Source organism: Sapajus apella, unplaced genomic scaffold (genome assembly GCF_009761245.1).
Source record: "Sapajus apella isolate SASKATOON/1434 unplaced genomic scaffold, GSC_monkey_1.0 scaffold6, whole genome shotgun sequence".
Taxonomy (NCBI): domain Eukaryota; kingdom Metazoa; phylum Chordata; class Mammalia; order Primates; family Cebidae; genus Sapajus; species Sapajus apella.
In genome coordinates this window covers 16,748,684-16,775,427 of record NW_022436946.1, presented here as the reverse complement: position 1 = coordinate 16,775,427, position 26,744 = coordinate 16,748,684, and the positions used below count along the sequence as shown (strand labels likewise).

At 37.3% G+C, this 26,744-nt stretch overlaps 1 protein-coding gene across 11 annotated transcripts in view; it reads left to right on the top strand.

The window, feature by feature from the left end:
- EYA4 (EYA transcriptional coactivator and phosphatase 4) overlaps positions 1-26,744 on the top strand; it is a 271,605-nt gene that overhangs the window by 26,637 nt on the left and 218,224 nt on the right. For all 11 annotated transcript variants that reach the window (XM_032274734.1, XM_032274743.1, XM_032274737.1 and 8 more), the window contains one exon: positions 8,251-8,348. In XM_032274734.1, coding sequence (XP_032130625.1) covers positions 8,316-8,348 — 33 coding nt within the window. In that variant the 5' untranslated portion in view covers positions 8,251-8,315. The remainder of the gene's footprint in view (positions 1-8,250; positions 8,349-26,744) is intronic.

Below are 26,744 nucleotides of genomic sequence, written 5' to 3'. Positions count from 1 at the left end.
GGTCAGGGTAAGTAGGAAGTTACCTGGTAGAACTAATTCTCAATATTGTATTTTCTGAAAAGTTAAAATCTTCCAGATCAGTAAGTAATACTTTTCTAAAAGTTTCTATTTTTGTTGTCCTAAAACAAAGTAAAAGTTAAAATGAAGTCAGGTATGTACCTGAAAAATGTAAAAAGGGAAAGAAAAATCTTTCAGGAAAAATTTTTCCTAAAATGGTTATATATTTGAGACAGAATTTTAAAAACTTAAATCATCTGGCTGTTTACTTCAGTTTTTTTTACATTATCAGATACATGAAGATTTCATCTATCATTAATTGTGTTTCATTTAATCAATATTTATTAAACACCTAAAATTTGCTAGGCATTGAGCTAGGTACTATAGATAGGTAAATAAGACAAACATTCCCTTCCCTTAAAGAGATTATTTTGGCATGAAATTTAATCTGTAGAAGAAGTGAAAGACACCACTTGCAGAGTCTATTTTGAAAATTCATTTTCACTTTCTGCTGTAGTTTTACTTGATCTGTGAAATCATCTTAGCATCATTTGGTTTTACTTTATGCTTCTGTATTATAGTGGAGAAAAACAAAATTTTACTTATTGCACAGACAACCTAAACTCAACAGTAATTAAAGTATGTGAAACCAAAAATATAATTCTTTACAAAAATTTTTTTAGTGTTTCCCATTAATCAGTATTCAAATACATTCTTAGTTGTGCATCAGTGTTAGCCTAGTTAAAATCACCTAATTCACAATCAACAATTTTTACTTTTCCACATTTTTTTTTTTTTTTTTTTTTTTTAACACAGAGTCTCACTCTGTTGTATCCAGGCTGGAGTGTAGTGGCATGATCTTGGTTCACTGCAACCTCCGCCTCCTGGGTTCAAGTGATTCTCCTGCCTCAGGAGAGGCAGGAGTAGCTGGAATTACAGGCACCTGCTACCATGCCCAGCTAATTTTTTATATTTTTAGTAGAGACAGGGTTTCACCATGTTGCTCAAGCTGGTCTCAAACTCCTGACCTCAGGTGATCTGCCCCCCTCAGCCTCCCAAAGTGCTAGGACTACAGGCATGAGCCACCACGCCCGGCCCCACATCATTTTTATAATTACTTTTCTGATAATTAAATTATATTATACAATTAATCATAATTTGTTTAATGAATCCACTACAAAGATGAGGCTGTTTCTAGTTTTCATTGTCATGAATTATTCTGTATTTATATTTTGCAGCTTTTTTTGGGGGGGAAGGTTACTCCTTGGGAAAATTAATAGTGGATAAAAGAGCTTAAGCATATTTATAGCTTTTAAAGTACAGAGATGGATTGCTTTATAGAAATATTAGAAAACTTAACATTGTTACAAGCAAATGGATGAAGACACCGTGTTCACGGTGTCCTTTCTGATATTGGTTATTATCAATATATAAATAGGGCATTGAATATGTATACAATAATCCAAGAAATGTGTACTTGTTGCTCAAGTACTGAAATATTTACATATTTCAGTAACTGTGAAAGGGAAAAATTTTTCCATATGTTCTTTTATCATTTACATTTTCTTATAATGAATTGTGTTCTCCCATTCTTTCCTAATCATTTAATGGGCATTTAAACTTTTCCGCACTAATTTTTATTTCCTAAGTGTATATGTAGTCATATTTATTTACTGAAGATATTTTCCATAATCTGTTGTATCCTTTTACTTTTGGAGCTGTTTTTCTTCATTCAGAAATGCAAAGGATTTACTTTGTTTTGTTTATGAAGGCAATCAGTTGTCTGGTCTCTTTGCAATGCAACACAGTATTTTTGCCATTTGTCTAATCCATGTATCTATCAGAATAAGAAGGAACATCAAATTTTCCTTTTAAAGGGAGCATTTGGCTAATTTGTTATCAAGGTGGTGAGGAGAAAATGGCTCTTAAGAAGGTGGCCAGCCACAATTCAGTCTGGGAGAATAGAGGGGTTGACATGAGGTGGGCACGTGTCAAGTCTTGGGCAGGTCAGCACCTGCTGACCAGTGGCCAGCACTTACTGTTTGCATGCATCACTTGTAAGGTGAACCTGAGCCAGGGTGGTCTTGGTCACTTGGGCCAGCAGACAGTGCACAGGACCAAGGATCAATAGGTCAGCAAGAAAGAACAAACAAAAAAGGAATCAGCGGAATCAGGACCAGGCTGAGAGACTCAGATTTGAGGGGAAGAACCAGTCTATCAGCAGGAAAAGAGGGAGAGTGGGAGGAGAAGGTGGGGATGTGAGCTAAGAGGGAAAAAGCTGGGCTTTTCCATTATGGTTTCTCAGACTCCACATCCCATGCTGTCCCAACACAAAAACACCACCTTAAATCTGTAACTCTCTGCCTGCTTATCCTCCTGAATTCAAATGTGAACTGTAGGTCAGGCATAGTGGCTCATCCCTCTAATCCCAGCCCTTTGGGAGGCTGAGGCAGGTGGATCACCTGAGGCCAGGGGTTCGAGAGCAGCCTGGCCAACATGGTGAGACCCTGTCTCTACTAAAAACGCAAAAATTAACCGGGCATGATGGCTGTCTCCTGTAGTCCCAGGTACACGGGAGGCTGAGTCAGGAGAATCGCATGAACCCAGGAGGCAGAGGTTGCAGTGAGCTGAGATTGTCGCCCTGCACTTCAACCTGGATAACAAAGCAAGACTACATCTCAAACAAACGAACAAAAAAAACCCCTCAAATGTGTACTGCATCACCTTTCAGTGTGCTTAATAGTCCACCGTATCCTATATACTCCCCCTTCCCTTTTCATATGCGGTTTAAAATGGTGCTTTTCTTCAAAATGATGCTTTCCTAGCTTTGGAGCATTTTAAATCAATATCTCACTGAAACTGTCACATTATATACATATGTTATCTTTACCGTTTTCTGACTTTTAACTGAAAAACGTACCTTTGATCTGTGTCTCTGTTTATATATGAATAAAACATTTTACACTTTACATTTTAAATTTCTCTTGTAATTTTTAAAACATCTTGTAATCTAATAAGAAAATAACATGTGTATTTTGGAAAATACTGCTAAGTATTAAAGAAATTGAAGAAATTAAGACCATGCCTACTTGGATGCAGTAGGGAATATGTGACTGCATATATGTAAAACTGAGAAGAACATCTGCTGATATTGAATATTCAAGAAACTGAATTGGCATCTGTATTAGTCAGGGTTCTCTAGAGAGATAGAGCTAATAGGATACTATATATATATATATATATATATATAAATATAATATGTTTATATATATATAATATATGTTTATATATATGTTTATATATATTGTATCATTATATATATATAATATCATATGTTTATATATATTATATATATATATAAAGGGATTAAGCATTAATTTATATGATCACAAAATCCCCAATATAGGCTGTCTGCTAGCTGAAGAGCAAGGAGAGCCAGTGCAAGTCCCAAAACTGAAGAACTCGGAGTCTAATGTTCAAGGACAGGAAGTGTCCAGCATGGGAGAGGAGAAAGATGTAGGTGGGGAGGCTGGGCAAATCTCTCTTTTCACATTTTTCTGCCTGCGTTATATTCGCTGGCAGCTGATTAGATTGTGCCCACCAGGTTAAGGGTGGGCCTGCCTTCCCCAGCCCACTTACTCAAATTTAATCTCCTTTGGCAACACCCTCACAGACACACCCAGGATCAATACTTTGTATTCTTTAGTCCAATCAAGTTGACAATCAGTATGAACCATCACAAGTCCACCCCTTGTCAACTTGAACCCATACACATCTCCTGAGATCATCATCTTCAAATAAAGGTAATAATAAGATCATAATTATGCCCAACACAATACAACTATCCTTCATACAAATGGAAACGTACCAATCCCCAACCCAAATACTATTACATAAAATTAGCAATACTTAAATGCCTATATGAAGTATGTCACTTGATAAAGAAAAAGGAAATAAAGATATTTTCTTAGTACAAGTGTATACATGCGCACGTTTTTAACAAAAGAAGGAGGAACTACTCATGACAGTTACAGTCCTTGGCTCTGCAGTTGGTCACGTGGTCATAGCTGGTATTGATGACTACCTTCTTCTACTACCCATTCTGTATTCCCTTTGCCTTCAGCAAGTATTTCAGCAGGTCGTGGTTTTTTTCTTGGTGGAGTGACCCAAACCTTCATTCCTGGGGGGTCTGGGCCATTTGTAGTCCTGCCCGGATTGGACTGTTGTAGTTTCCCATTGACCTTAATCACGGGACATGGTAATACTAAGAGACACCCTAATGGATCTCCTGTATTTCACGCATATTCTTCTTTACCTCCATTGTGGAGTAATAGACTGATTTCAACTGTATAGTATGGGTCAATCACCCCAGCCAACACTGCAACTCCCTTCTTAGCCTGTTAACTTAAAGGTGGGGGAGGCCAAAGTGTCCAGGTGGCAATCTTATCTTCCAGTTCAATGGAATCATTGTTGTGCCTCCTGGTGGCAGTGTTCCTCCCGCTGGAACTAGGACCTCTAGGCCAGCAGAATGTAATTTTGTGGGAAAAGGAAGCAAAAATTTTGCTAGTGGATCATTAGGGGTGATGGTGAGTGGTGCCGCTTCCACTTCCACCCCTCGATTCCTGGACCCATGAATCCTGGCTGTGGGAGAGACAGTACCATATATTGGATGCTGATTCAGAGCATACAGGGCCTTCTGGAGAACTTTGCCCCAGACTTTCAAAGCATTGTCACCTAGTTGGCATTGTAATTGTGACTTCAAAAGGCCATTCCACCATTCTGTCAATCTATCTACTGCAGGATGATGGAGAACATGGTAAGGCCGGTGAATTCCATGAGCATGAGCTCATTGCTGCACTTCTTTAGCCATAAAGTGAGTGCGTTGGTTAGAGGCAATGCTGTGTGGAATACCATGACAGTGAAAAAGGCATTTCATGAGACCACAGATGGTATTCTTGGCAGAAGCATTGCATGCAGAATAGGCAGACCCATATCTGGAGTAAGTGTCTATTCCAGTGAGGATAAACCTTTACCCTTTCCATGATGGAAGAGGTCCAATATAATCAACCTCCCACCAGGTTGGCTGATCACTCTGAGGAATGGTGCCATATTGAGGGCTCAGTGTTGCTCTCTGCTACTGGCAAGTTGGGCACTTAGCAGTGGCTGTAGCCAGGTCAGCCTTGGTGACGGAAGCCCACGTTCCTGAGCCCATATGTAACCGCCATCCATGCCAACACGACCATTTTATTTATGGGCCCATTGGGTGATGATGGGTGGCTGGAGAAAGAGGCTGAGTGGTGTCCATAGAATGGGTCGTCCTATCCTATGTTTATTATTTTTTTAATAATAAAGTTATTAAAATCCTCCTCTGCTGAAGTAACCCACTGGCGAATACTCACATGGAGTACAAATATCTTCACGGTTTTTGATTACTCAGAGAGGTCCATCCACATACCTCTTCCCCAGATTTCTTTGTCACCAGTTTTCCAATCATGCTTATTCCAGGTCCGTAACCATCCTGCCAAAAACCATTGGCTACAGCCCATGAATCAGTATATAATCATACATCTGGCAATTTCTCCTTTCATGTAAAATGCACGACCAGGTGCATTGCTTGAAGTTCTGCCAACTGGGAAGATTTCTCTTCTCCACTGTCTTTCAGGGATGTCCTAGAAAGGGGCTGTAGTGCTACAGCTGTCCACTTTCAGATGGTGCCTGCATATCCTGCACAACCATTTGTGAACCAGGCCCTAGTCTTCTCTTCCTCTGTCAACTGATCATAGGGAACTCTCCATGAGGACATCGGTGCAGGCTGGGGGAGAGAAGGCGGGGTGGCAGGAGTGGAGTCCATGGACATTTGAGCCACTTCCTCATGTAACTTACTTGTGCCTGCAGGACCTGCTCAAGCCCAGTCACGTATATACCACTTTCATTCGATGATAGAATGCTTCTGTGCATGACCCACTTTGTGGCTACATGGGTCAGAAAGCTCCCAGTTCTTGATAGTCAGCTCAGGTTGCATGGTGACTTGATGACCCATAGTCAAATCTTCAGTTTCCACCAAAGCCTGGTAATGGGCCAAGAGCTGTCTCTCAAAAGGAGGGTAGTTATCTGCAGAAGGTGGCAGGGCCTTACTCCAAAATCCTAGAAGCCTCTGCTGTGATTCACCTATGGGGGCCTGGCAAAGGCTCCAAACAGCATCCGTCTGCCACTGACACCTCAAGCACCATTGGACCTGCAGGATTATATGGCTGAAATGGCAGGGCAGCTTGCACAGCAGCCTCAACCTGTTGCAGAGCCGTCTGTTCTGGACCCCATGCAGTTTTATCCTGTAAAACGAATTATTCGAGGTCTTGGGGCCGAAATGATCTCAACCCATGCTCAAACATTAAATGGGTTAGAAGCCTGGCTCACTGGCATAGAGCCGGGATTGGAATGTGAGTGACTAGTGGGCCACTTTTTGAAGCAGAACTGGTACTGCGAGATGAACAGGACGCCGGGTTAAGGAACCCAGTGCTGACACTCAGCAGACACCCCATTCTCAGTACCAAAATCTGTATTAGTCAGAGTTCTCTAGAGGGACAGAACTAATTATATACATATATCGGAGTTTATTAAGTATTAACTTATATAATGATAAGGTCCCACAATAGGCTGTCTGCAAGCTGAGGAGCAGGGAGAGCCTGTCTGAGTCCCAAAACTGAAGTACTTGGAGTTCAATGTTTGAGGGCAGAAAGCATTCAGTATGGGAGAAAGATGTAGGCTGGGAGGCTAGGCCAGTATCTTTTTCACATTTTCCTGCCTGCTTTATATTCACTGGCAGCTGATTATATTGTGCCCACCACCAGATTAAGGGTGGATCTGCCTTCCCAGGCGCACTGACTCAAATGTTAATCTTTTTTGGCAACACCCTCACAGGCACACCTGGGATCAATAGTTTGTATCCGTCAATCCAATCAAGTTGACACTCAGTATTAACCATGACAGCATCAGCATCTGATTGTTTCTTTAGATTGTAATACTCTTTTTTATTTAAATTGTATTTTTAGAAATTTTTGATGTCACTAGACATTTCTTGAAATGTGACTTCAATGATTATATCTATGCCTTCAATGATTATGTTCATCTATGATTAACAATTTTATAAATCTAAATTTTTTAATAATCTTTTTCTCTTTTGGAATTAGAATTTGAACACTAGAAATGTATCATTGCAATTTTAATTTGCATTTCATTTTCTTGCGAATTTGAACACTGTTCTATGATGATTGAACATATTTCTATAGAGTATGTGCCTTTCTATTTGAATTGCAAGAGCTCTTTATGTGTTAAGAACATCAGCCCATTGTTTTTGATATTTGCACAGCTATTTCTAGATTTTTCTGTGCCTTTTAATTTTCATTATTGTGTGTGTGCATGTATGTATTTTAAAAGAGACAACAAGAGAGAGGATTCAGGGTTACTAGTGGGTTTTTGGTGTGTCTTCTATTGCTACTATTATAAAATCCTTATTTAAGTTAAAAAAAAGCTTAAGTTTAATCCTTAATAAAGTTAAAAAAAAGCTCTAAGAAAAATAGACATATATTTTAGAGCCTTGTTTAACTTTTTTTCTTAGAGCTTTTTTTTTTTAAACTTTAATTCACTTGAAAATATTTGCATGTATGGTGTGGAGTAAAGATATTTTTTTAACAGTTAACCAGTTGTCTCATCATCGTTTACTGACTAATTATCTTTCCCATGTATATTTGTAATACCTTCTTTAACATATTATCTTTTTAAGGTTGGTCATTTTCTTTATAATATATTTTTTAAGAGTGAAGAATGATTGTTATTCAGAAGAATAATCGCCTGATAATTCAAATTTTCCTGTAAGAGAACATTGTCATGTTAAAATGCACACTCATTTTTTTCAGATGATTTTATGTACTTTTGAAAGTAAATGGTTAATTCAGACTCTTAATTCTTAATCTGTCAATTGCTTGATGACATACCTCCCTCAGCAAAATAGTGTATTAACTGTTTATTGCAGACTATGGATATTTTGGTTTATTTCCAGAATTCCTGAGTAGCGGTTCACATATCCCGCCTTTACCATGACCCTATTTTCAAGATTATTAATTGCATCGATTTTCTTCTTGAAGAATGCTCCTACAAATTACTAATTACCATGCTATGTCTTAATATGTTTTTATAATTTTACAAATGAATATAAAGATAACTTTTTTCCCCTTTGTTTCCATCTTTTTGTTTTAGATAATCATTTTTACTTGAAGGAAGCTGCTTCTACTTGGGAGTGGCAGGAGAGGTGAGAAAACCACATGGAAGACCCCCAGGATTTAAATGAGCAATCAGTAAGTCTTCATTCTCAGTTTGCTGAAAAAAGTTACGATAACACTACTGAAAATCGTACTTAAAAGGGATATATTGTAAGAAGTAAGTTTTCCATTAAATATATTTTTAGATGATTTTTGAATTTTCTTTTAAAGACCATGAAACAGAACTTTGGAGATTTATGCTGTTTCTGCTTAATGATGATGTCACATTTTGATGTCTTCCTTGATTTCCTACTTGGAAAGCCAGTGGTGGAAAGTCTAGGGCATTGAAATCATGATGCATGTTTTAGATAGTCTAAACAATTTTATACACTTCCTTCATTTTATTTCAGATAAGTTGGATATTGTAGAATGTCAGAAGTGTAAAAGGAGAAAGTATATTATTAGCATCATTGTTGATCATTTTAAGGAGGAAAGAAACCATAGTTCTCAAGGGCTTTAATTGTTTTACTAGATTCATTGTAGGACCAAGAATACACCAGATTGGTGGCAATCCTTTTAAGGTTCTGATTTCCCAAAGGGAAAGGCTCTATGTAGCCTTTCCTCCTAGCTTGTTAGTGGTGTCTCTGTGACAGTAGTTCTTTAGTGTGTGGAACTAGAGGCAATGAGAGGGCTTCCCTCACACCCTGACACTTTCACACTACTGAAGTTGTCCTTTGAGCTGTTTTGCATACAGACAACTAGAGATGTCACAAGTAACAAGGTGTGTACTTATTGAGAGTGTGTTCTTCAGACTGATGAGATTCTTTTTTTTTTTTTTTTTTTGATTCTGTTCTTTATTAACTTGTGTGATCATGACTTGATCTTAGAGTCAAATGTTTCTCCATCAGGCAACTGAGGAAAAGATACTTATACATGATAATGTGGTTTTAGAAAAGGTATAAGTGATGAGTTTAATTTTGAGAGGGGTGTATGTTCTGGTGCCATTTGATGTTAATTTGATTTGCTTTCTAGTGGATATTTTATTTAAAAGAAATGATAGCCCTGCTTTTAATTTGGATAGACATGACAATAGTCTAATTTCATTATATATTATACTAGTATTTATTTCACATGGCATCATCACAGGAAAAATGTAACAAAAAATTACAAAGTGAAAAAACTATGAAATCTGTCAAATGGTAGTCTAGAATTGTGTGACTTCTTTAATAAGGTAAACAGAAATGGCCACTGGAAGGCAAGGGCTTTAAAACTTTTAAAAATACTGGCTATTGATTGTAAATATTCACACATGAACCCTAGCAAAATAGATGTTAGTCATCATGACTGCTGGAATCAGGTCTGTCTGTGTGACTGTGGTGGGCTTGAATAGTTAGTAGTGAATGTTGACAACATCTTAGTGGTGATGTTCCATTAGAGTGCTGTTGATCTGAATTTTGTTCTAATACACTGAGGGTCACATACAAGTGCGCATGTATATGCACATGTGTGTATGTATGTATGTATACGTGTTTGTGTATGTATACGTGTTTGTGTATGTGTATGTTAGAGTCTCTCTCTGTTTCCAGAGACTGAGGGGTTTCTTGGGACATAGAACTTTCAATGCTAAAGCAGGCAAAGTTTGGGCAAACCAGAATGGTTGATTCCATTAATTACTCTAGGGACTATGTATACTCAAGAAAGAATTTTGTTTTCAGTGCAGTTGAGAATATATTTTTATGTTTAACACTAAAGTGAGGTGTTACTCAAGATGCTTCACATCACCGTTCTCAAAATGAAGCACAGAGCTTGTAAATCAGATATGGTGTCCTTCTAGTGATATTTTAAGGTCATGAAGCTCATATTTCTTTTTAAAGTATGTTTTTAAAAGTTCCCAGTGATGCTAATGAGCAGCTAGGTTTCAGAATGAGAAATCTAGGATGACCTGCCTACTCTCTCAGCTTGAACCTATTTGCTGAATTTAAATTTCAAACATGTAGACCAACATATTCATCTCATAAACATGCAAAGAAATGCTTAGAACTGTTACATGACTTGCCCATGTTGGCATGGCTGGTAAGTGGCAGAGTTGGGACTTCACACAGGTCTTCTGACTCCAAGTCCAAAGCTCTCTCCATAACATCAACATGCCTCATTGCTTTTGGGTTATGCCTATTGTGGCATCTATAGAAATGTGAAAAAAAGAGAATCAGCCCCTGTATTTGTAAATGATTTATCTTTGAATAAAATCTTTAAATTACTCTAAATTTTGTGGAATATATTAATTTCTCAAAATATTTTGAAAAATGATAGCATTTATTAAGATACAGAATAAGAAATGGTGGAATTAAAATAAAGTTCATAGATAAAAGAGAATTTACTCATATCACCGCTATTTTGAAGGGGAATTCTTTCTTTGGGTGTAGACATAGCAGTAGGAGTCATTTATGGCACATGTACACTGCATCTAACATCTTCCATACACTCTCTCCAGTTCTTACCAAGTATCTCTGCAATGCAACTTTTAAGGCCACAATTTTATAGATGAAGCTATGATGTAGAGAGTGTCAAGGTCAAACATGTTAATAGCAGAGATTAGAATTAAAGCTGCTTCTCGCTGGCCCCACAACTTGTAATGAATTTTGCATGATATGACATAATATGGTAGTTAAGGGCATGAGCTATAAAATCAGACTTCCCCGTCACTTAAATACTTTATAACTGTTGGGAAATTACTTAAACTCTTCCTCCTCTATGGAGTCGAAGGATAATAAAAAGATGTTTTATGAAGTGCTTGCAAAGGCCTCATTTAGAGTAAACATTCAATAAATGTTAACTGCTATCACAAATACCTGAGATATTCAGATGCTCTTTAATGAGTATTCATTCATTCTAGCATATCCAGCTACTGATCAGACATCCCTTCCTGGAGATTCACAGGTCCACACACTCAGCAAATAAACTCACCAGCTCTCCTCCCTCTTTCAGCTTTTCTCCCTTTGTCCTCTAGGGCAATGTTACTCATCTCATTGAACGGTATCATCAGCTACTGAACAGGTTATGACAGAAAAGAGGTAGTCATCCGCCTTTCCTTCATCCCCCATCTCAAAGCTTTGTTCACTCTTAATGTTTAATGTCATTCAAAGCTACTCTTTTTGCTCCAGCTCCCTTAGTTTAGTTGGGATCTTTATTTTGTCTCTTGACTGTCTTGTTCTACTTTAAGATGCTTCTAGAGTTGTCTTCCTAAAATACAACCCTGATCACATCACTATCCTCCTTTTTATCCTTCAGAAGCCCTTTCTTGCCTTCAAGAGAAAGGCTCCAGTGTGTCATCAAGCATACAGAGCTTAATGCTTATTTATTTCTTCAGTCTTTTTTCTGGTTTCTGTCAGTTTCAGCATCTCCCAGGTTCTCTGAGGTCTCTACGCATTTGCAAGACCTCTTCCCAGATGGGTCTCTTTCCCACAGGGATAACCTGTAATTCTTGAAGACTCAGTTTAGGTTTCCATCCCTCTGAGCAGCCCTCTCAGACTACTACCTCCTTTCACCCAATCAGCCCCACTGGGCAGGTCCCTCTGCAGTGTGCTGCCATAACCCTTTGGCATTTACCTCTAACCCAACACTTACCCAAAGGACTGAAACCCTGTCTGTTTACTTGCTTATCTCACCACTAGATTATAAACTACTTAAGAGTAATGGTGGGTCTCGTTCATCTTGTAGTCTTACTTCTTAGCACGATTCTTGCCAGTGTTCAGTAAATGTTTTCTCCAAAATCTTATATATAGTTTTAGTGAGGTATGTTAATGAGTAGCCTGACAAATTTTAGAAAGCCAAAATGTTATTCTCAGTGTAGATTACTGACTCATGAATTTATACTTGACTCACTTAAAAAATTGCATATAATTTCTAACATGAGTTTAACTACATGTGAGCAAAACAAAGTTTAGTTTTTCATTTTTCCTCTAGTATATCTGGCTCCTATTTGGCAGTCTGGCTTAGAAGATATAGAGAATTTTAAGAGATAAGCAACTAAAAATAATATTTAACATTCATAAATTTATTTGTAATTCTATTTTAGAGCTTTATAATTCTTTAGAATTGGCATAAGTTACAGCCAGTTATAGCTTATTACAGTTTTTAATGAAATATTCTTGTTAATAGAAATGGCTATGAATCTAGGTTATACCTAGCAATAGCTTCCTTCATACTGTGAAATATATTGTATTTTTTGTATTCAACCAGAAGATGAACAATATTTATTATTTGTATAGCTTCTATAATATAATATTCTTATTAATTGAAGTATTTTACAGTCCCATTTTGGAGGTCTCGAATATTACTACAGATTTTTTCTCATCGAAAACATTCGTATCAACATGAGATGGAGTCTGGCCTAAATTAATGATCAATCCATCAGGTTTGAAAAGAAATATGTCTTATTAATGTTGCATATTATATGTTATAAAATAAGACATTAGTGAACATTAAGTAAAACTAAGTAAAATGAATAAATTACAGTAGGATTGCTTCCCTAAATGTTACACATTAAGGGCCTGAAAATTCGTATATATTTCCACATTGTTACGAAATCAATTCACTTATATCATTGGTGGCATGATTTTATTAGTGACGTCTAAATTAATTCACATTCATTGGATCATGTTACATGTTGTATGTTTCATTAATACTTCTGGAAATTCATTTCTATATATATTTGCAGACATGAATACATTTAATATTTCAAAGCTATTCTGTTCATATTTATGAAACATATTCATAGACATGTTTCAGTGAAACTTTTGGAAATTCATTCCTACATACATTTGTAGACATGACTTGTATTTATTTGCATGCACCAAACATGCTAATATAATGTCTGTTTAAATTCTTGAGCTAATTTAGTAAATTAATTTTTATCTATCTGTTGCTTTTCCTTATGATACTCGTGACTTTGATCATTCCTCAGATCTTTGTTCTTTGAGATCCTACAGTGTTATCTTTGATTATAGCCACTGGCCCATCTTTAAAACATATGCTCCTCTCTTGTCATTTGGACAGATTCCTAGCTATTGTATAGAATTGAATATGCTGTTAAACTCATCATGCAGACATAGAACTTCAGAATCACCAATTTCTGACAGTGTTTAAAACAGTATGCTAGAATATAATTATTTTGATTGATTTTCATTTAAATCATTTTTGTATGTTTATGATATGACATTATCAAAATCCTAAAATCCTATTCTTCTGTATTGCTTTATTCTTGGGTACTCTAAACCAATTTGAGCAGCACACATACTTGTATTAAATATCTTAAATATATTTTATTTAGATCCAAACAATGTTGGATTATCCTTTTTGAGGATCCGATTCTGTTTAGAAGAACTTGACCTTTAAACTAGTTAAAAAGAATCTTGCTTACAACATGTAATTTTTATACTATCCAACTGAACAGTATACTACAGAGTTCCGTGGAATTCTGTTCAATCAGTTTCAGAATTAATGTTAACTTCATATTGCCAATTACAGCTTGACTTTGCCCTTATGTAATAGAGTACATAAACTGAAGTTACAAAGTAGATATATATATTTTAATGTTTAATAATTATTAAGGCTTACTCTTTTTAAGCATTTTTAAAATAATAGTTTTTTTTTTTTAAGACAGTCAGTTTGGCGCCCAGGCTGCAGTACAGTGGTGTGATCTTGGCTCACTGCAATCTCTGCCTCCTGGGTTCAAGTGATTCTCCTGCCTCAGCCTCCCAAGTAGCTGGGACTACAGGCGCCCACCACCACACCTGGCTAATTTTTTTGTATTTTTAGTAGAGATAGGGATCTACACTTTTCAAAGGATATCTCTCCCACTCTGTGGGCTGTCTTTTCACTTTCTTGATAGTGTCCTTTGATACACAGAAATTTTAAATTTGAATCCAGTTTATCTATTTTTTCTTCTGTCACTTGTGCTTTTAGTGTTGTGTATAAAAACGTTTCCCTAACTCAGGGTCACAAAGATTTACTCCTATGATTTCATTTCTCTATGATTTCTCATTTAAAAGTGAGATCATGTGATATTTGGCTTTCTATATCTGAGTTGTTTCACTGAGGATAAGGGCCTTCACAAAGATTTACTCCTATGATTTCTTATATGAATTTTATAGTTTTCTATAGTTTTAGCTCTTACATTTAAGTCTTTAGCTCATTTTGAGTTAATTTTTTATTGAGGAAGATTTTTTTTTAATGTCAACTTTTATATTAGATTTCAGGGGTACATGTGCAGGTTTGTGACATGGCTATATTGTGTGACACCGAGGTTTGGGGTATGATTGATGCCAGCTCCTAGGTAGTAAGAATACCCAAGACGTAGTTTTTCAGCCCTCATTCCTGTTTCTCCCTCCCACTTTTGGTAGTTCCCACTGTCCTATTGTTCCTTTCTCTGTGTTTTCTCACTGCTTAGCTCTCACTTCTAAGAGAGAATATCTGGTATGTGTTTTTTTTTTTTTTCCTGTGTTGATTAACTTAGGATAACGGCCTCCAGCTGCATCCATGTTGCTACAAAGGACATGATTTCATTTTTTATGGCTTTATAGTATCCCATAGTGTGTATAAACCACTTTTTAAAAATCCATTCCTCTGTTGATGGGCGCCTAAGTTGGTTCCGTGTTTTGCTATTGTGAATAGTGCTTGTGTCTTTTTGATAGAATCATTTGTTTTCCTTTGGGTCTATAACCAGTAGTAGGATTGCTGGGTCAAATAGTAATTCTGTTAAACTTCTTTGAGAAATCTCCAACCTGCTTCCATAGTGGCTGAACTAATTTACATCCCCACAAACAGTATATAAGTGTTTCCTTTTTTCTGCAGCCTCGCCAACATCTGTTATGTTTTGACTTGTTAGTAATGGCCATTCTGACTTGTGTGAGATGGCATTTCATTGTGGCTCTGATTTGCACTTCTCTGATCATTAGTGATGTTAAGCAATTGTTCATGTTTGTTGGCCGCTTGTATGTTCTCTTTTGAGATGTGTCTGTTCATATCCTTTTCCCACTTTGAAGCATTTTTTAAATTCTGAATTTTTATATGTTTATGTGAGTTTATGAGGATTCAGCACAAGATTTTGTTAATTATTATCTTCTATGACCTTCTAAAATTATAATTTGATTTGTTAAAACATTTCTCAAATCTTAGAACACATATGACACGTGTATGTGTATATATGTATATATGGAAAGCCTCATATTATATAGAATACAGATTGTGATTGTATGTCATTTGCCAAGATCTAGAGACTAAATATTATGTTTTCTTCAGTCAACTGTGATCACATGGTAACAGCTGCTTGTGTTGAGAAGGAACCTATGTCTACATCCCAGCTCATTGGAGAAGTAGCATTATCAATTTAGTGTGATTTGCCATGGACTTGGTAAGGAAGAAGGGTAGCTCCAAGCCTCATACCTGTTAATCCTGGGCTAGTGAGCTGTCAGGATCCCTGGGAAGTTGGTTTGGATAGTATAGATATAAAAAAGAGCCATGATATCTTTGGCTACCAAAAGTCTTGTATCTGAACTTACAGTTTATGTATTATTATCCAATAATTCTACCTTATAAATTATAATGAAAATAATTTAGGCCTGGTGTGGTGGCTCACACCTGTAGTCCAGGTACTTTTGGAGGTCTAGGTGGGCGGTCACCTGAAGTCATGAGTTTGAGATCAGCCGGGCCAATATGGCAAAACTCCATCTCTACTAAAAATACAAAAATTAACTGGGCGTGGTAACACAGGCCTGTAGTCCCAGCTACTTGGGAGGCTGAGGCATGAGAATTGCTTGAACACGGAAGGCAGAGGTTGCAGTGAGCTGTGATTGTGTCACTGCGTTCTACCCCGAGTGACAGAACAAGACTCTGTCTCAAAAAATAAAATAAAGTTTATGTTAGAAATATAATGTTTCTTTCATGGTCTAATACTCTTGAGAAATAGAAAACATTAATAAATATAATGCAATTTCTACTATAAGGTATATAACAAGTGGAAAATTTCACTGATGAAAAAAGTTAGTGTTCATTGATAGAGGTATCATGCTAACTGCTTTATGCAACTCATCTCATTAAATCACATAATGGTCCTGTGTGGAGGCCCTGTCAGTCTAAAGACGAGCACACTGAAGCTGAGTTTAGATATGTTATTCAAGCTTGTGCCAGCTAAGAAGCCATGCTGATGGAATATGAACTCACATAGACTTTATTCCGGAGTCCATACTTTTTTTTTTTTTAAATAGATAAGTTTAAGGCATACAAGTGTGGTTTTCTTACATGAATATATCGCATAGTGATGAAGTCTGGGCTTTTAGTGTACCCATCATCCGAACAGTGTGTATTGTAACCATTAAGTAATTTCTCATCCCTCACTCCCTCCCATCTTCCTACTCTTCCAGGTCTCCAGTGACTATTATTCCACTCTGTTTGCATATGTACGCATTATTTAGCTCCTATTTATAAGTGTGAACATGTGATATTGGACCTTCTGTATCTGAGTTATTTCACTTAAGATAATAGCCTTCAATTCTATCCATCCATACTGCTGCAAAAGACATGATTTCATGTTAAGCATGTCATCTCACCTGCTTTCAGCAGCTTAAATGATCTTCAGACCCTTCAGTCCACTTGGTGTTATAACATATGCATTAAAACTCAACTTGATCTCAGATTATTTATATGAAGATCAAACAATTTTAAATACCATGGATTTAAGTGAGAAATTTAAATTATTCCCCCGTGATTACAGATTAATTGTACAATTTTCATTAATCACATATCTCGGCTCACTGCAACCTCCGTTTCCTGTGTTCAAGTGATTCTCCTGCCTGTCTCCCAAGTAGCTGGGTCTACAGGTACACACCACCACAACAGGCTAATTTTTGTATTCTTAGTGGAATGGGTTTTGCCACATTGGCTAGGCTGGTCTCAAACTCCTGGCCTCAAGTGATTCACCTGCCTTGACCCCCCAAAGTGCTGGGATTACAGCCATGATCCACCGTGCCTGACCTCATTAGTAAATATTTTAACAGTCAGTCATAAGATAGCAGAATGTATGAAAACTGAATGGTAGTTCAGCAAATTCAATTAAGTAAGCCTTTCAAGACTTTCTGTCTTGTAGGAACTTTGCTAAAGTAGGGATTAAAAGATGAATATAATAATAATTCCTATTTCACCCCCAAATTTTAGATTAGCGTAAGATTATATAATACTGCGTAAGTTCTGTTCTTCAGTTCTTTTAAAATGAGACTTGGATAGTTAGTACTAATTCATTCAGTGAATGTTTATGGAGCACTGCTATATTTAAAGCATGGTTTTCATTGTTGGAAATACTTGGTGGACAAAATGGTGAGTATTACTGTTCTTGTGGCACTTATATTATTGTTGGGGGAGATGAACAGTAAACAAATATAGTATGTCAGATAGTAATACGTGCAAGGAGAAAAACCAAATAAGGCAGGAAGGAGGATAGGAAGTACTTGCGGGCATGGTCGGTAGTTGAACGGGACAGCTGCAGTTTTTGGAGAGGCGTTAGGGAGGCCTCACAGAGAAGATGTTATGCAAAGACTCAAGGAAGGCAAAGAAGCTGGCCATGTGGATATCTGGGGAAAGTGAGTTTTAGTTAGAGCGAGCAGTGACCGTGGGATGGTAGCGTGCCAGGTAGCTTCAAGGAATAGAAAGGAGGTCAGTGTTGGTGGTAGTGATGGGCAGAACAAGGCAGAAATAAGGCTACAAAGGTAATCAGCATGGGCATGTGAGGGTGGAGGGTTACATATTGTGTAGAGGTTTCTAGTGCTTTGAAAGGCTTAAGCTTTTTCTCTTAGTGACGTATAAAGCAATTGGAGGGTTTTGAGCTTAGGGATTGTGTGATGTGACAGAAGCTTTAAAATAACCACTCTGGCTTTTATTTTGAAAATACACTATGATGACAAGAGCAGAGACTGGCTGTTGTAACTATCCAGGTGAAAAATCGACAGAGTAGCATTGGAGGTGGGAAGTGGTTGCATTCAGGATATGGTTGAACTAAGATGACTTGCTGATGTATTGGATATGGATTAAGATAGAAAGATATCAGAGATGACTTCAAGGTCTTTATGCAGAGAAATGGGAAAGATGGAGTTGGCACTGACTGAGATAGGATGACTCGGGAAGAACAGATTGGTGGTATAGATCAGGGGGTCAGTTTTAGACATGATGGCAGAGGCATTAGTGTGTTTTCACCAACCCTGTTTTATACCCCTCTTTTCTGGTGCATTTCAGTTTCCTTACATTTCAGCAGGGCCATATAATTAGTGCTGGCCCATGAAATGGAAGGGGAAGTGACAGTGTGGATCATTTTGAGACTGAGGCAGTGAGAAGCCCTGGAATGATTCTTTGGTCTCTGTGTTCTCCTAGGGTGAGAAAGGAGGAGGAGGCCTTAGGGAAACAAGGGAAATTCCTAAGAATGAAGAAGGCTGGATTGCTGATGCCACTGTCTGGGGGGCACATTCTTAGGGGAGTGTTAAAACTAAGCTAATAAAAGCATGTGAAATTTTACTTTCTCTTAGGTATATGCATCAGATGTAACCATCAGGAACTCAGGGGAGTAAGTTGAACTTGAAATATAAATTTCAGAGACTTCAAGATATCAATGATATTTAAAAACATTATATTTGTTGAAATCCTCAAAAGAATAAGTCTAGCTAGGGACAGGTTAAAAGGACTAAGTCCTGGGCACCCCAAATTTAGAGATTAAGGAGATGCCAGTTTACATAGCTACTTGATCCTAGTACCCCTAAGCATTGAGTTACGTCATCGACTGTATGTGGCCACATTCAGTGAATTTTCCTTTGAGGTCCCTTTTTCCAAATTTCCAGAAACACATATCTGGATCACTGATTAATGGATTCACCTCTATCATAGCAGAAAGAGAATTATACAGCTGTGAATAGGCATTGAGACAGTACTCACTTCTTTGAGATTTCCATCAAGTAACCAAAACCATAAAATTTGTAGAAGAAAATTCAGTCAACAAATAGTTCTCATTTTTCCATTGCTTTGTTTGTAGATGTGATGTTTCTAGGCATTCCAGGTTAGGAAAGAATTAATCTAATTAGAGTTTTTAAACCTCAGCATTGGTGAAATTTTGGGCCACAAAATTTTTTGTAGTGTTGGGGAGAGGTGCTGTCCTGTACATTGTGTGATATTTAGCAGCATCTCTGGTATCTACCCACTAGATGTCAGTAGCACCCCCATTCCTTTGTTGTGACAATAAAAATGTCTTGAGACATTGCCAAATGTCTTCTCTGTGTGTCAGGGGGACCACTGATCTATACCGCATCTGTATCCAATGAGTTTTTTGTTTATATACTTACTCCTTGCAAAACATCTGAAAAGGTTTACCTGAACATATACTATGATATGCTATGATATGTTATTGAGGGAACTGCAATGAAAAGCCAAATACATAATACAGAATTTGAGCAAGAAAGCAAAAATAGTATTGCAAAGGTAACAGTACTATGCTATCAGCATGGAAAGTGTGTTCAATAAAAGACAAGAAAGGAATTATAGACAGACTAGGTTACTCCTTCACTGGGTCTTGAAAGATGGAATGAATTTGTATGGACAAAAGAGAACCTGTCCTGGCCTAGAGAATATCAGGACTAAAAGCACAGAGCTACAAAATATGAGATGATAAGGCCTACCTTGGAACTGTGGTGAGGTGAGAATGACTCAATCAGAAGCTTTGTAGGCATGAGGATACGGGGCAGTGGGAAATATGGCTGAGAAGCACTGAGACTAGAGTGAAAAGCACTTTGAAGCCAAGCTGAGATGTTTTCATGTTCCTGGGCAGCCACCATGATGCTCATTACTGCCCAAAGGACAGAGACGTATAAGTTACTGCCCTGTATTTCTGGACTTTCTGAATTGGACATAATGGAAAATTACATATAATTTTTGAGCAAGATATTAATATATTTAAAATGGGAGATGGCTTAGGGGATCTTGAAAGAGTTTGTGCATGAACTGAGAAAAGCTTAAGCCAAGTGGCCGGGCACGGTGGCTTGTGCCTGTAACCCCAGCACTTTCGGAGGCCAAGGTGGGCAGATCACCTGAGGTCAGGAGTTCGTGACCAGCCTGGTCAACATGGTGAAACCCCGTTTCTTCTAAAAATACAAAAATTAGCCGGGCATGGTGGCATGCCCCCGTAGCCTCAGCTACTGGGGAGGCTGTGGCAGAATTGCTTGAACCCAAAAGGTGGAGGTGGCAGTGAGCCAAGGTGGCGCCGCTGCACTGCACTCCAGCTTGGGAGACAGAGTGAGCCTCCATCTAAAAGAAAAAGGCTTAAGTTAGGGATTGAAATTTTTTGAAATGTTGTGAAAACAGCCATAGACATTAAGTAAATGAATGCGTATGGCTGTGTTCCAACAAAATTTTATTTACAAGAGCAGGTGGCAGGTGGTGGACCATACTTTGACAACACCTGGCCTAAACTTATGTGATGGTGGAAAGAAAGACATCAAGGAAAGAATCGAAGAAAGGAACTTGAAAATAAAGCTTTGCTGAACTTGGTAACTAAACCAAATAGAGTTCATAGGAGGAAGGGCAAGGAGCAGACTTGGAGGAGGAAAAAGATTATACTGGAGTTTCAAGCTTAGGAGATGTCATTAATAGAGTTTAGGAGCAGGTATCAATGACTTAAGGAAAGAGGAAGATGCATTTAAATTGAGGACTTTTGAGAACTTGTAATTCTAGCAATTGGTGAAGCCCTGTTGAGCCATGGGGGAGAAGTCTGGGCTGGCTGTGTGGAGCAGAACGGTATTTTCCTTGAGGTGATGCTTTTAAGGGGAGGTGGCATCTGAGGAAGGGCAGCAGGATGAAGATAAACATAGGAAACCAGCACGTTTCTGAAGTGCAAGGAGGAAGATGCATTGTAAGAAACCGAGAAAAGAGAGGGAAATGAGAATCAGCAGGATAATATTGTCTTCAGAGCCATGGACCATGCTAACTCTCAGGAGGAATTGGTTATTACTGTCTGACATTCCAAGAGGTCAAGCAGAATGGCACTGAGAAAGAGATTGTTCCATTCGTTGACCAGAAGGCTATTGGTGGCCCTTCAAAAGGAAGTCTCAAGAGAGTTGTGGTAAGAAAAGGCATCCCAGAGATTCAATTCAGAAAAGATAATGAGGAATTAAGGAAAGTTTGTTAAGTTTAAAGAAGAGAAACAGAACAGCAATGGAAGGGAGCACTTTCTTCCAAGGGGAGGCTTGCTTGTGTTTGATGACAGACTTTGAGAAAGATTCAGCGGAGAATAGAGTTCAAGTTGTTGCAGAAGGGATGATGGGGTTAGTGGAGAACAGAAAGAAGGTAACTAGCTGGGGAGGAGTAATACACTCTGACTCTGGAAATGTAAGAGAACGTGTATATCCTGGAGTTTTCCAAAGTGCTATTCCTTGATGCATTCTTTTTAGAGGAGGCAAATACCTTTGTCCAGACAAGATCAGGAAGTGGATGGAAGCAGGATTAGGATTAAGGGCTTAAGTGGTATAAAGAAGATTTGCAGTAGCCATTGTTTTTTAAAAAAATTGTAGGTGATCTCCCAGAACTCACTGCTTGGATTATTGAGACATACTCAGTTTTCTTTTAGCAAAATATGGCTCATTGACTAGGTAGGACTTAAGGCCCTAGTGCTAGCATTGAACATTTATTTTATTTTGTATTGAAACAAGAAGAGAAAAGGGAAAAATAAACACTTCTGGGATTAATGAATATGCCTCTCATTATCTTTGGAAGAAACGATGTGCCCCATTTTCCTTGGATATCAGCATCTTCAACAAATAGAATAGCCTATTTTTATAAATATAATTAGGTCAAATTTGACAATAGGGTCAGACTAAACTTAGCTGATATTGACTTAGAAAGTACTTGCCTCAAAGTACTTGAAATTCTGTGGTTTCATATTTTCTTGGATTAAGGATTGATTTCTCTGGTTAGACTTCTTCAGAATGCATATAACTTTGTAAGGGCTAATCTATTAAAAAGTTTGTGTTAACTCTTAGCAGGAGCTAGGATAGCAGGGTAGAAGGAGAACTGTGAAAACAGTCAAACAAATGAGAGTTAAAAAAGACAGGGCAAACACTGTCTACTTACTTTGCTTTGCTTTTATTATTTTGCCTAAACTGCTGTGGCTGACACACGTGGATAGCAGATTATAACTAGGTTCTGAGCCCCAGATGCCCCTAGCTAACATTTATGTAATGTTTATTGTTTGCCATGGGCTAAGTGCTATAAATAAGTGTGTATGTAGCATTAATGCATTAACTCATTTAATTCTCACCATGATTTGATGAGCTGAGCTCTATTACTGTCTCCCAGTTTCTAGATGAGGGATCACCCAACTTGTGGGTAGGGGAGCAGGATTTTACCCCAGAAAGTCTGGCTCCAGAGTTGACAATTTTAACTGCTGGACAGATTGTTAGAAAAATGCTTTGTTTATTTTTCAGTTCTCCACCCTGGCTTGTGTCTTCAGCAAAAAATTTGAAATGTCTTGAGTTCATACATAAGAAGAAAAAAAAAAAAAAGGATGTGCATTCGTTTTCCCTTATTAACATTTTCTTTAATTTACAATCTGTTATACCAGACATGATGTCAAAGGGATAGACAACAACCTAGACTATATTTATTTTTTTAATCTGCTGATGTAAAGAAAAACGGGGAGGAGTTAGGTGAGATTTGGAGTCTGTAATGGTTTTTCTACACCAGGGTTTTTAGGGAGATTCTAAAGCACACTCTCATTTTTTTCACATTAAACCCCTCTCCAACTTAATCTCCTTTTCATATTGCCATGCTTGATACAGAGGGCTCCCGGACTTGTTTGCTAGGTGGTGGGACCTTTAGAGATTACGCTGTCCAACTCCTTTACTTTACAGATGCAAAATGGAGACTGAAAAAGTTTAAGCAACTTATCAGGCTAAGAGCATTAACAATAGCACTTTGTTTTGAAACAAGATGTTTTGATTCATTCCAACCTTCACACTAAAATTTGAAAGCATATGTTTGCATACAGTTTCTTAATATTTGGAAATTAACATGAGCCCCAGTCCCCATAAAACTGTGATGAATTATTGCCACATATAAAGGTTAATGAAATAATTGCTTTTGAGCTTTTACTAAAATTGGTGGATCAGGGTCATCTAAAAAAACTCAAGTAAAGGTGTGAAAACTTTATTTTGCATGTTTGTTTTTCTCCTAGTTATTATTTACTGCTCAATCAGCATTAACAGAAGAAAAATAATTTGGCTGCTAAGTTACTCTAGTATAGAATTTCCAAGGATCTTATTAGAGAGAGATGTAATTTCATCTCCTGGGCCTTTTATATAACAGAGTGCGTATTTGGGTTACTTCATTTTGACCCGGAATTAAACAATAGACTTAAGTTGTATTCAGGAAGTTAAAATACTTATTCAACAAATGTTTGAAAGCATTTTACGGTTATTTTCAAATTCCTAAAGATATCTTTGTAGCTTTATTTTCTTATTTTAGCTAACTCTTGTCTGAATAGCTCCTGCCTCAAAGTGTTTTCCGTTTATTTCATAAATCTTTTAAAATGTATGTATCTAATAACTACTGCATATAATCAGTGGTTTTCAAATGAACATCTTTGGTGAATTGATATAAATATGATTTTGTATGTTGCTTAACTACATATGTAGGCCATAGTTTTGTTATGGTACTCAGTAATGAAAAAAATGGAGTAGATGTTGCAAGTGGTAATAAAGCTAATATTAAAGAAAGTAAGGCTGCAGATCTCTAAGTTCAAAATAAAAACATTTTGCAGCTTCAGTTTTAGGAGCATTTTCATAAGATGAAAGAGACAAATAGTGCCAGGATGCTACCAACTCCAGCTTCCAACATGGCTAGCAGTGCAGGTATTCTTCCTTTAGCCTCTTTTAAAAGTGGTCACCTCAGTTCACTCTCTCCAGGACTGACTGCTTTCCCTTGCTTCTGTGATTTGCATAGTATTATCCACGTTGATTCATGTTTGAGGTGATTGTTTCCATCCTCACTGTGAGATTGTGAGCTTCTTATTTTCTTTCCATGAAATAAAGTTTTTATTGGCTGGGGTCCCAGCTAGACTGATTTTTTTTTTTCTTCTCACTTTGTTTGTTTGCTTAATATCTTAGATTTTGAAAGTCCTTCAAAATTAAAGTACTTGCATACTATTCTATGGAAATAATTTGTGACTGAAAATCTTTGTGAAAAATCCTAAGAGGTTTTTAAAAGGTTATGTTAAGTAACTTGTTATCAGTGGTTAAGAGACCTTTCCAGAGTGCTTGTCCACTGAACATTTACATGGAACTGACTGTAATAGTATCTGCTTACTTTTTGGATGATGCAGACACATTCCATTGCACAAAAATTACTCTGCAAAAGTAAATCAGGAATCATTAATGATAATTGCAGGTTATGCATATTTTTTTTAGAACATTGAATCAATTTGCTAACCTTCAAAGGGGTAAATTTTACACCAATTGTTTCTGGTTTAATAGGCTTAATATTTTAATAATGCTAGACTAATTTTTTTTCTTAGGTTTATTCTTGCATAATTGTTGGAATTATATGTACATTGTTTTAATCCTTGAGCCCTTAATATCAAATAGCTTGAGCATTAAGGGAATTAATTGAAGGCCTTAGGATATGGGTGTTTATTACATGAACATGGATTGAATGTTGATGTTGGGATTTTAAATGGGAAGTTGCTTTGCTGATAGATTCCATCACATTGAACATATCAACATTTATACGAGGAAACTGGGAAGAAATGTACTGTCAGTCCCTGGTTGCTCTGTGTTCGTGAAAAGTAACAAATTTAGGAGTTGATCTAAAAGAAAGTTTTTGTGTAAAATTTTTGTAAAACTTTAAGGCATTTTTAAACAATATTTTTGACTCAGACATCTAGATGTATATTTACACCCCCAGAAATTTAAGTAAATCTGTTTAAGTATTTTTGTCCTTTTCCTGAATGTCAACCCTTTGGCAGAGTCTTTATATGTTAAAGCTTGAAGAGCAAGTAGAGATCACACAGTCCAACTCTGCCATTTTATAGATGTAATTAGAGTAAACTAAGGATCAGTTTGAGTATAATGAAGTCTAAAAAAAAAAAACTTGACACTCATTGTCACATAGCACAGTTGATAGAAATTCATTGGTCATTCCTTGGCCACTGGTCATCTTCCTCTAGGGGTCTCTGGATTGAACTGTATTCCTATGGACTCTTTCTCAGACCCCTTTTACGTCTCCTCCTCTTGCCTAAGTGTTCTGAATTTCTCTTCCTTGTCCTCAATTCCTCCCACTTCATTTTGCAGAAATTCAGCCGTCTTTGTTCTACCCTTGCCATCCAATCAATGTATGCCCAGATAACTGCCTGTTTCATCCAAAGATCCATTAAAAGATGACAGTGTTTTTATTTTTATGAGGCATATCACATGCAGCACTAATTTTTTTCTGTTACAGTTGACACGTAAATATGCATTTTAATACACATGGAGATAAGAATTTGGTGAATTCAATTTTTATTTTTATTTATTATTATTATTTTTTTGAGATGGAGTCTTACTCTGTCACCAGGCTGGAGTGCAGTGGCTTGATCTTGGCTAACTGCAACCTCTGCCTCCTGGCTTCAAGCAATTCTGCCTCAGCCTCCCAAGTAGCTGGTAATAATTTTTGTATTTTTAGTAGAAATGAGGTTTCACCATGTTGGCTAAGATGGTTTGATCTCTTGACCTGATGATGTGCCTGCCTTGACCTCCCAAAGTGCTGGGATTACACCTGTGAGGCACCATGCCCAGCCTAATGTTTTATTTTTTATATATTTGGGAAATAGGTAAATTTTTTGCTATCAATAATCTCTGAGGAATGCTTGATGACAAATGCTATACTTAAAAAGTGTGAATGAGAATAAGAAAGGCAACATAGTATTTTAGGTGGAACACTATCCCAGTCATTGAATTACCATATAACCTGTCATAGCACCTTAACTGCTCTGAACCTCTTTCCTCATCTGTAACCTTTATCCTGGGATGCACTGGAGTCAGAGTTAAACTGTGCCTTATAAACATAAAGTTCTTTATAAATATAACTGTTAGGGCTGGGCGTCGTAGCTCATGCCTATAATCCCAGCATTTTGGGAGGCTGAGGCTGGTGGATCGCTTGAGCCCAGGAGTTTGACATGAGATTGGGCAACATGGTGAAACCCCATCTCTACAAAAATATAAAAAATTAGCCAGACATGGTGGCATGCACCTGTAGTCCCAGCTACCTGGGAGGCTGAGGTGGGAGGATCATCTAAGCCCAGGAAATGGAGGCTGTGGTGAGTCGTGATCAAGCCACTGCACTCCATCCTTGGAGACAGGAATGCTTTATTTATATATACACATATATATATAAAACTGTTAGATGATATGAGTTGTGACAATGATGATAATCACC